Raw genomic sequence first — 11,747 nt, 5'->3', positions numbered from 1 at the left:
TCAGAGTCAGATGATTCAATATCTTGACCAGCCTGGTTAGACAGGAACTATGTTAGTCACCTTCTGCCTTGCTCTTCTACCTCCCCTCTTCTTCTTCCTTCTCAGCTGCTCACCATATAACTGGTGGAAAAAGATGTGCTTCATGGCAATGAGGTTATGCAGCATCAAGCAGATAAGAACAAATCTTAACATGGAAATGTATTGCTTAAGCTCCCCAGTGGTCAGTTTGATTACATTTTGTGTGGCAACATGGTTTTCTTTATATAGATGCTTCCTGGCATTCCAAAGACATGAGTTGAGTAGTCCTTGTCACCTGGAATCACCCTCTGATTTGTCCTGGTAGCTCAAGTAATTCCTGAAGATCAAAGTCATCATAATTGTTGCCAGGATACTGGGTAATATCTGGATGACTTATCATATATTGGCACAAACCAGTTGGATGTTGCGGGAGTGGAATCCCTGTCAGCTGGGGCACTTCTCAGAACTGACATGTGGTGCCTGCAAAGAGTTATACAATCATTTGACGGCACTGTGTAGCATATCCTACTAAAGCAGTACACTTGCTTCACCTGATTCTCTCACGTAAGAAAGATTGAAATGTATTCAGCCCTCTTATAATGCAGAGCCTCAGTGACTTCCCTTAGACAACGGTGGATGGCAAACTGAGAAAAGTGGCAGATATTGCTTATTGTGGACTGGGAACAGCCAGGAACATTAGAACTCATGACCACAAATGACAATGAGAACCACAGGCAATGCTGTCCTATCACTTTTCTCAGCTTCAGTTGTGGCATATTTCAGTGATGACGTCCAATGTAAATTGGAGATGCCAGACAAGCTGTTAATTGCTGACTTTCAGGTAGGAAATTGTTCCTGGTACACAATGGGAGGGAAGGAGCTCCTAAGAACTTTCCTTTTGTCCTTCTGCCATACCTTTTCCAGCAGCTTGTGTTGCTTCTTCTGTCATGTTCAATTAAAAAGGTTGAAAACCACTGCACCCAAATTTGGGAGAAACTGCAAGGTACAGAATCTTTGAATTGAGGGTAAAGTTCTGCAGCATGGGCCACATAACATCCTATCAACTTCAGCAACTTTAAACAATTCTGGAACCACTGAAGCTTTCTACACTCTCAACAAGAGCCAGGAGTAATCAATCAGCAACTAACCTGAAAGTAGGTGATGCTACCTTCAATAGCGCTGGTCAGGAGATCCTCCCAACTACCAAACATATGTTCAGCTGTGTGAGCTTACAGGATTGTTAGCTGCAGTGTCGAGTTCAAAAATGGCAGTGTCCCATCAAATTAATGTTACATACTGACTGAGGTCACAGTCTGTCTAGTCTACATACTTTGGGCAGACATTGCAAATGCTTTCACCAATGTAGAATCTATTGTGATCAGCAGAAGGAATGTGTGCTGTCATCATGGATGCTGGTTTGGGGAATAAACAGCATCTACAGTGCTGAAAAAGAGACACCAGACATCTAATTTTATAAGCCAGTATGTTCTCCTACCTGTCTTTCAGTGAGATCCAAATTTACTGCTATCTCGTATCTTCTCAGTCTGGTCAGATAGTTGTGGTGAGCAAACTCAGCTTCCAATTCCCGAATTTGTTCTTTAGTGAAGGCTGTTCTTTCCTTTCTGGGTTTGCTGTTCATCTCTCCTTTGTAGCTGCATTCTTGTGTCTCTAAAACCAGGATCACAATAATTTTGATTTAGATTTCTCATAATTGTTAAAAAGGCAAAAAGCGTACTTTAAATTTCAGGAGATAATTTGCATTTTTATAATACCCTTTGCAATCTCATGACCTCCTCTCAAGTGCTTTACAAAAAATTAAATATTTTAAAAGTAGTCACTGTTGTAATTTGGGAAACAGAACATTGTGCACAGCAATATCCCATAACGGTAATGAGTTAATGTTCAGACAATCTGTGATGATATTGTTTGAAAGATGAAAGTGGGCATAGTTGATGAGGACAGCATTTGTTTCCCGAGCCAAATTGAAATTCAGATGAACAGTAGTTTAGCTCATTTCCGAGCAGATATATTGCTTTAGGCCAGAGTTATGTGTAAGGTAGAAAAGGTAATGGCACAGATTTCCTTCATAAAAGATATTAATGAAGCAGATGGGTTTTTACAATAATCAGTGATAATCATCATGGCAACATTACTTAGAGTAGATTTATGCTCTGTTTCTTTTTAATCAGTTGAATTCAAATTCTATTGGTTATCATTATGGGATTTAAACTTATGTCCACAGGACATGTGACTGGGCCTCGGTTACTATTCCAGTAACAATACCATTCCACCCAAAAAGGATAGAAGAGGCTCAGTTTATTTTATACAAATAATTGGCCTGCTACACTTTTGAAAGACAGACATTGAAGGGTATAATATTTGCAACAAAAAGTTAGATGCCTATAAAGCAACAAAAATGAATTGTAGATAACAAGGTGTAGAGCTGGATGAACACAGCAGGCCAAGCAGCATCAGAGGAGCAGGAAGGCTGACGTTTCGGGCCTAGACCCTTCTTCAGAAATGGGGGAGGGGAAGGGGGTTCTGAAGTAAATAGGGAGAGAGGGGGAGGCGGATAGAAGATGCATAGAGGAGAAGATAGGTGGAGAGGAGACAGACAGGTCAATGAGGCGGGGATGGAGCCAGTAAAGGTGAGTATAGGTGGGGAGGTAGGGACGAGATAGGTCAGTCCAGGGAGGATGGCCAGGTCAAGGGGGCGGGATGAGGTTAGTAGGTAGGAGATGGGGGTGGGGCTTGAGGTGGGAGGAGGGGATAGGTGGGAGGAAGAACAGGTTAGGGAGGCGGGGACGAGCTGGGCTGTTTTTGGGATGCGGTAGGGGGAGGGGAGATTTTGAAGCTTGTGAAGTCCACATTGATACCATTGGGCTGCAGGGTTCCCAAGCGGAATATGAGTTGCTGTTCCTGCAACCTTCGGGTAGCATCGTTGTGGCACTGCAGGAGGCCCAGGGTGGACATGTCGTCTGAGGAATGGGAGGGGGAGTTGAAATGGTTTGCAACTGGGAGATGCAGTTGTTTAGTGCAAACCAAGCGTAGGTGTTCTGCAAAGTGGTCCCCAAGCCTCCGCTTGGTTTCCCCGATGTAGAGGGGGCCACTATGGGAACAGCGGATGCAGTATACCACATTAGCAGATGTGGAAAGTCTTCTTGGGGCCTGGGATGGGGGTGAGGGAGGAGGTATGGGGGCAGGTGTAGCACTTCCTGCGGTTGCAGGGAAAAGTGCCGGGTGTGGTGGGGCTGGAGGGGAGTGTGGAGCAGACAAGGGAGAGAGAGTGGTCCCTCCGGAAGGCAGATAAGGGCGGAGAGGGAAAAATGTCTTTGGTGGTGGGGTCGGATTGCAGATGGCGGAAGTGTCGGAGGATGATGCGTTGGATCCGGAGGTTGGTGGGGTGGTACGTGAGGACGAGGGGGATTCTGTTTTGGTTGTTATTGCGGGGAGGAGGTGTGAGGGATGAGTTGCGGGAAATGCGGGAGACACGGTCGAGGGCGTTCTCGACCACTGAGGGGGGGAAGTTGCGGTCCCTGAAAAATGAGGACATCTGAGATGTACGTGAGTGGAATGCCTCATCCTGGCAGCAGATGCAGCAGATGCGAAGGAATTGGGAATAGGGGATGGCATTTTTGCGGGAAGGTGGGTGGGAGGAGGTGTATTCTAGATAGCTGTGGGAGTCGGTGGGCTTGAAATGGATATCGGTTTCTAGATGGTTGCCAGAGATGGAGACAGAGAGGTCCAGGAAGGAAAGAGAGGTATTGGAGGTGGTCCAAGTGAACTTAAGGTTGGGGTGGAAGGTGTTGGTGAAGTGGATGAACTGTTCGAGCTCCTCATGGGAGCACGAGGCAGCGCCAATACAGTCATCAATGTAACGGAGGAAGAGGTGGGGTTTAGGGCCAGTGTAGGTACGGAAGAGGGATTGTTCCATGTAACCTACGAAGAGGCAGGCATAGCTTGGGCCCATGCGGGTACCCATGGCCACCCCCATTGTCTGTAGGAAGTGGGAGGAATTGAAAGAGAAGCTGTTGAGGGTGAGGACGAGTTCGGTTAAGCGGATGAGGGTGTCAGTGGAGGGGGACTGGTCGGGCCTGTGAGACAGGAAGAAGCGGAGGGCCTTTAGGCCATCTGTATGGGGAATGCAGGTGTATAGGGTCTGGACGTCCATGGTAAAGATGAGGTGTTGGGGACCGGGGAATTGGAAGTTCTGGAGGAGGTGGAGGGCATGGGTGGTGTACACTTACCGGCATTATTAACTCCAACATGTTGGCATACAGATAGTTAAAACTAAATCTTATCCAAGAAGTAAAGTCACAAATATGGGAATTAATCATATATTGTACCACAACAATATCAAATATTGAAGTTAAAGTGAAATTATTCAAATGAATTATTCATCATTAATAAATTCCCTTAATGACAGAATTCTGTGCACATGCAAAGACGGACATACAAACTTGGAATAGGAGTAGGTCACCCAAGCGTACTCACCATTCAATAATGATCATCACGGTTAATTTGATTATTCCATAATCCCACCAACCCCAATAATGTTTCACCTCTTACTAGTCAAAAATCTAACTAATCCTGCCTTAAAATGTTCAAAGACTCTGCTTCCATTGAGTTTTGAGGGAGAAAGTTCTGAAGACTCACAAATTTGTGTGGGAATAAATTTTGTCCCATCTCGGTCTCAACTGGACTATCCCTTATTTTTAAACAGTGACCCCTTGTTTTAGATTCTTCCATAAGACGAAACATCCTCTCCAAATTCAACCTATTAAAACCCCTCACAATCTTATATATTTCAATCAGATTGCCTCTTATTCTACTAAACTCCAGCAGTTATAATTCTGGTCTGTCCAAACTTCCTCATGAGGCAACACGCCCTTTCCAGGTGTCAGTCAAATATATCTTCTCTGAATGGCTTAATAATACCAGTAAGTGTAAAATGAGTTGCATCTTTATTAATCATATGAAAATGGCTCTTTCCCAAAATAAATACATTTTGATTGTTAATTTAGGAACTACTATTTTACTCATCCATTTTAATCCAACACGTCCTTCTTTAAATAAGGTGCCCAGTGCTGTACACTGTACTTTGGCTGTAGCCTCATCAACGCCCTGTTTAACTCAACATAATCTCCTTACTTCTGTCTTCAATTCTCTCACAGTCTAAAATATCATTCTGTTAGCTTTCCTAATTACTTTCTGTACTTGTGTATTAATCTTTGTGATCATTCACTAGGACAACAGATCCTTCTGCATCTTAGAGGTTTGCAGAGCTCAACATTTACATATATAGCTTTTTAGATTCTTCCTGTCAAAATAGATAATTTCACATATTATACTCCATTTGCAAAATTTTTTCTCATCACTTACTCTATCTGTATTCCTTTATTGCCTCTTTATGTTCTCTTCACAATTTACTTTCTACCTGTGTGTCATCAGGAAATTAGGAAGCATGCTTTGGGCCCTTCATCCAAGTCATTTATTAAACTATAAAAGGTTGAGGCCCCCATATTGAACCCTGCAACACATCACTCATTGCATCTTACCAAACGGAAAATGAATTTTTTATGCCTTTTCTCTGTTTCGTGTTAATTAGTCAATCTGCTATGCAAGCCAATATGTTACCCTCTGCAGCATTAACTTTTATTTTTTTTGCAATTATTGATGTGCCACCTTATCAATAACCTTCTTGAAATCTAAGTTCAATACTGGTACCACTTCAGTCACAGCAGCACATTACTCCCTCAAAGAATTCCAATGAACTGGTTAAATATGATTTCCCTTCTCATAATGCAGACTGAGTATAACTAGTTTGCACAAATATTAATAGAAAACAATTCTATCATCCTCATTTGAGGCAATTGAGGTTATTTTTTCATAACATTTTGCAGATACTCTATTAAATTCTCTCTCTGCATATGTATATAATTTATATCATAAAGGGTTCAAATTCACGTTTAATTTTACTGCTCACCATTCAATATGACAGTTAACTATTTGATTTTTAAGTTTCTGCAAATAACTCAGAAAGTGGATTTTTGCAACCTTTGAAAACAGTTCCTGACATAAAAAATAAGATTTAAAATCGTCTTATATAGCATTATACTTACTTTGTGTTTTATAATCACTAGGGCTTTATTAGGTAAGTGCTATTAGAAAGAAACATCTTAAAAAAAGGTTTGTCTGTATTTATTTTTTTAAATATGTATTCACGTAGAGTGAGGAAAAACTATTTTAGCTGAGAAATTTCTACATAAATCACATAATTGGATTTCTTAAAACGGACTTGCCTTTTGTACTTTAGTCTATTCCACGGAACATTAATTTACTACTCACACTTCCCACTTTATGAAGGTTTTAATGTTATTTTGTACGGCGAGTTCTGAGCTGTCTCCCGAAACTGGTTCTCCAGGGTGTGAGCCCTGACTAGAAACGATCTCTGGGAGTAAAACGTTTTCTGTGTGACTCAGTAACGACATGCATCTTTGTTTACACCACGAAATGAATATAAATAATCCAAGGACTGAAATGGTGCTGGCAGCAGGTGTAAAAACAGTAATATAGAGTCTGGCCCTTTGCAGTTTAAATGTTCAGTCTTTGTAGTGAAACTGAAAAGGACTTTTCTATTTCCTGCCTATGCTTTATTTTTGTAAGGTTTGGTGATGAATGTGTGAATCAGAGGAAATGCAGCCCATTAACTGACAAAAGATTTATTGTCACAAAGTATATTTTAGCATAAATCTTCGGGCGAAGACGATGCTTTTGTCAAGTGGAAATGTCATACAGCGTTATGTTCAATCTCTTTGAATTTAAAACGAAAATAATTTTTAAAAAGGGACTCTCCATTTTAGCAGCAGAATGCTTGAGTTTTCCACTAAACTATCGAAAGGCTATTCAACATAGATCTTGACATAAACTTTTTATTGGCTTCAAGTCGCATACAATGCACTTTTGTCGCGGAATCGAGCCTCTACGCAATGCAGTTCTGGTTTCTAACTTTTCTTTTGATTAGCACGAGGGATATTCCATTACTTACACTTACCCATTGCTTGAACAATCTATTGTTTTCATTTCTTAGAGCAGCTAACGACAGCAAAGCCTACCAAATACACTATTTAAAGTCTGCGGGATGCAAAATGTCATCAACGCGAGTCAGCAGACTCGATGTCGAGACACAAGAGAGATGGAATGGGGAAAATATTCCGAACTATATGGAAAGTATAAAAATCAAAGCTGTTTAATCAGTGGAATGTGTTAGGAAAGAAATTCACAGAACTGTTTTGTTTTAGATTGGGACTATTAGAGAGAGATATGAATTAACAGGCGACAACATATTCGGTGCTTCATTGTAATTGGATTTAAAAGATAAATATGTGAAATGTGATTGCGTTAGATGTCGAATTATGAGTTTTCTTGTCCAGCATTTATTCCATAATTTCAGAAAGCGGCATTGCAATGGGAACGCTGATGGCAATTCCTTACTATTTAAAGTATCCTTAATGATTTGCCATTCGGTATTGACCAGTGACTGAAATTATAATGTTCTGGTTGAAATAAGCTTCACACAATTTTGAGGACAGTGCCCGGTTTCATATGGGATGTGGCCATGAATCGGGTTAAATCGCTGCTTTCTTTTAACAAAAGTGTTTGGAGTTGGAAAAACAAAAAAAAAGCGAGTGCAGCCCAGAACCAGTCAGTTAAAGGCTATGGGGAAATATACATGTCTGTTTTTGAAGGTGAGTGTTAACTGAACGAATGAATCAGATCAACACCAGGTTTGTTATATCAGTTTACGCCAGTCAAGTTGGACTGATTTTGACCAATTTAAGTACAGCTTGAATCTGCACAAAGTTGATGCGTGAAATAGTTGGTTGCGTCCTCTGCTCAGGAATGACTGAAGCCAGGTCGCTTACCTGAGCCGTCACTTTTCCTTTTGGAATTCCTTTTCTCTGTCTCCACTGGAGTGACCGCCGGCCTCCCGTAATCCCCCGACACACAGGACGGGGGGTTGTTGGGGGTCAAACTGGGACTGCTGTCCGCCAGGCTGGAGCCCAGTTCCGGGGTCCCGGATTCCGACTGGAGACAGAGTGTGTGCCGCGCCAGGGGAGGAGGTGAGGAGATCTGAGGGATGTGCCATGTCGCCTGGCCAGCGGCCGGTGCCTGGGGTTGCTGCTGGGGATGACCTCGGTGGTGATGATGTAGGTGATGATGATGACGCTGAGCTGTAAACATGCTTTCTTCATTAGGAAATCCCGTTATGATACAAGAAGAAGAAGACAGGTCTGGAAAAGCCACATGGTCTGATCTTCCATGGAGAGCTAGTGGAGACTGAGAGAAGTGGTGCAGGCTCTGCGCTGGAGCATGTGAGCCGCGCAGGCAGCTAAATATTGTATGATCCATGGGAGCAGGGTTTCAGATTCCAAGCGGCTGGAATTATATCCAAAGCACCTTCGATTTCAAAGTAAACAGCTTCCAGGAAAGCAAGGTTCTTTAAAAGCGATCTGGATCAATCGCTGTTTAACAGCCGGGAGCCCTTTGAATAAACAGGCACACACACACACACACACACACACAGCTAAATTTCGGGTGACAAGTGGAGCCAATCGCACGTTGTCCCAGGGAGCTGCTTTCAGGGGGAAATCGTGGAAGATATATAAATAGTTTGTAATGTGAGAGGGGGGCTGGATCTAAGGCAAGGTCCCAACCACATGTGAAGCTACCTCCAAAAAAACATCAGCCCTATAAATCATGGCAATTAATGACCGGAAATTCGCAGGCGCAGAGAAAGAGAAACAAGGTTTTGTACCAGTTTAAGGGCAGGCTTTATTCCTTATTTCGTATAGCTGTGACCTGCTATTATCGATGTGAGAATTGTGCGTTTGCAGATGTCGGGTGATGTTGAAGAAATGGAAATGGGTAGGTGTGTGTCGGGGGGGGGGGCGCTGGAGGGGGGATGTGGGAGCAAACTATTTCTCCCCCACCCCCCAGAAAAAAAGAAAACCTCTAGGAGCTCCGGGGTGTCAGATGTCTCTAATGTGCCACACCTTAGGGGGTAGGGAACCTGTGTCTGTCCGTCAGTGACGCTAGAGCTGTCTCTACAACACAGCCCAAAAGCAAGGCGTCCCGCAAAGCAGCGAACAATGAGAGCGAAAGGGAACGATTGATCCTTTCATCGGAGTCCTCAAAGCAAACACAACCGCACATCTTCAGATGACAGAATAAATTCCTAACCGATGAAGTCACGTTTCGGTGTTTGGGACTGTTAAAAAGAAACTTGTGAAACAAAATACCCCAGACATTTCCCTGCCCCAATCGACCTTCCTATCTATCTGTTACTCCGTCCTCATGATGGATGTTTTGTTTTGCAAGTGAATGTTTTCAATTGTTAATAAGAAAAAAAATCCTGTTTAATAATCGCATTTAATTCCCGGGATTAATTGCCCTTTCCCGTGCTCCTTTTCTGTTAAATCTGAAACAGAGTCAAAACGGAAAGAGATTTTTTTTTTAAAAAAGAAACAAATCATTTTAAAAAAGACAAAACGGATTTAAACAGAGTAAAATTCCTTTGAAACGCGAGCTTTCACATTAATCATGCAAATCCCCACCGCCTCCCAACCAGAAAAAAAAGGTGTCTCAAACTAATTCTTCGAAATTCGTCGCCAGAATTAATTTTAAAGAGTTGTCAGTGTCCGTAGTCAATTCAAATGTTTAAACCAGAAGGGGGAAGGGAGATTGTCGGGAATTATATAACAGAAGACTCCCAGTGGATGAAAACGCGTGAAAAATCGCCTCTGCCTCGATATTCTCATCGAAGGACAGAATTAAGTTGGAGCTGTGTTTTCCTGGAATCACATCGGTTGTCCGAGTGTTACCCATTCTGTGGTTAAAAGTAGTTGATGCGAAACGATGTTTTCCTTCATTGATAAACCATTGGGCGAAAATGAAGATATTTGTTATTGGTAAAATTGCAAAAAAATAGGTATCTGAATGCTAGCAACTAATCATTTCTGTAAACTATTTGGTTTTCCAAAAAAAAGCAGAAATTAAAAAGAAACTCTTTTGAGACGAATGTCAGAAAGTCTATTGTTGGCACGAATGTAACGTGATTTCTGCTGTCGCTTGTTTCTTAGAAAGGAAGCCCTGCATTGCTTTTCACAGACATCGGTTTGTACAAATTTTTTAGAGACTCCGAACATCTTCAACGAGTGAAGCCGATTAGGTGGTAGTTGAGCTTCCTGCCGGTGTGGTTCAGGTTGTACGGCGATGCACCAGCGAAGTTTCGGCGGATTTCTGTCTCCGTTCCACAGATGTGACCAGGAATTGTCACCCAGGCCCCTCATCCCCTCCCCCGCAATGTTTCACCCACATCAGTGGGGGCTCAATTAATTTCGGAAACTCGGGACAGCAAAATAGTGTATTCCAGAGAAGTGTCTCCCCTCTGAGAGTGTGTCCATTGACAATGAAAGCGGCACCTCTATAAAAAAGACTGGGATCAATATCATCTTCAACACAACCAACGTTTAAACAGAGTCTGCACTACCGATTCTCCATCCCCTTACAGATAATAGCGGCACTATTTCAGAACAATCTCACACAGTGGAAGGGCCGAATAGCCTCTTTTCCGCGGTTAGGAATCAATACTATCCGAGTAACGAGATCGCTGGCAAATTCTAAACTGTTACCGATCCCCGTTTGACGCTACTGATAATTTGAGAATTTTATTGAAAAATAAATGAAATCAAGTTTCTTCAAATTCCTCCAGCTGAATGGTTCCCTCAGTGTTCAAGAGCTGTTCTTTGTTGAGACAAGTACATGTCATAGTGTTTTGAGTGAAATAACATCAAACGTGCTGAATCAGGGACCTTCTGTTCCTCACATGTTCCCATCCGGAGCAAGATCCTCACAGCAGGAGCTGAACTCAGCTGAGTGTCACTTTGGTGATAGTTTCTTACCATGCTTTGGAGGTTGATACGGAAACTTTTATTTTAATAAGGGGATTACTGATTACTGCGTTAATGTGTATGTGCAGTGAATTTTGGAGTCATTCACTGTCTAGGAGTGAACTTTTCCGTCCCGAATGTTGTGATACTGCGCTTTTCAGGTAAAATCAGAGTTGCTTTTTCCCTCGGACGAGGAATTGTGGAACGAGTCAAAGGCTATTGCACAGTGCCAAATTTTCCCTTCAGTATGAGTTTGCTGTGATAGATGTTACCCTGGTCGTATAACACGCTGGAGTGGCTGACCCGCTTTTAACAAAAAATAAAACACGACTACAGAAATGAAAAACCGCCGAAGTTGAAAGTATGAAAGAAAAAAACAAATGGTGAAAATACTCAGTCTGGCAGCATGGTGAAGAAATGTTTTTTTTGTCAACTGGACAGAAGTGAGCTGAAACGTGAACTCTACCCGAATAACATGCTCATTGAGTCCTTCTCTCTAAATAACATGCTCACTGTGTATTTTAAAAGGGACCGAAACAGAAATTGCTGAAAAAGCTCAGCAGGTCTGGCAGCATCTGTGAAGAGAAATCAGAGTTAACGTTTCGGGTCCAGTGACCCTTCCTTAGAACTGTTTCCGATTCACAGCACCCGCACTTGTTTCTGTTTGTTTTTATTTTGAAAGGGAATCGACTTGTCTGAAATGGACTTTTGTCCCTGCGTCTCCATTTGGGAAATAAAGTGATAGCAGCTACATTTTGCAAAACTCGCTTTGATTTC

General features: G+C 42.3%; 1 protein-coding gene across 1 annotated transcript in view; it reads right to left on the bottom strand.

Annotated features, from left to right (window-relative positions):
- The window catches only part of meox2a (mesenchyme homeobox 2a), a 39,102-nt gene extending 30,582 nt beyond the window's left edge, over positions 1–8,520 (bottom strand). The window contains exons 1-2 of the mRNA XM_048614281.1: positions 7,944–8,520; positions 1,514–1,686 (exon numbers count right to left, since the gene is read on the bottom strand). Coding sequence (XP_048470238.1) covers positions 1,514–1,686; positions 7,944–8,430 — 660 coding nt within the window. The 5' untranslated portion in view covers positions 8,431–8,520. The remainder of the gene's footprint in view (positions 1–1,513; positions 1,687–7,943) is intronic.
- Between the last annotated feature and the right edge of the window lie 3,227 nt (positions 8,521–11,747).

The sequence above is a fragment of the Rhincodon typus genome, chromosome 2, assembly GCF_021869965.1.
Source record: "Rhincodon typus isolate 14 chromosome 2, sRhiTyp1.1, whole genome shotgun sequence".
Taxonomy (NCBI): domain Eukaryota; kingdom Metazoa; phylum Chordata; class Chondrichthyes; order Orectolobiformes; family Rhincodontidae; genus Rhincodon; species Rhincodon typus.
This window is presented reverse-complemented; position numbering and strand designations above follow the sequence as displayed.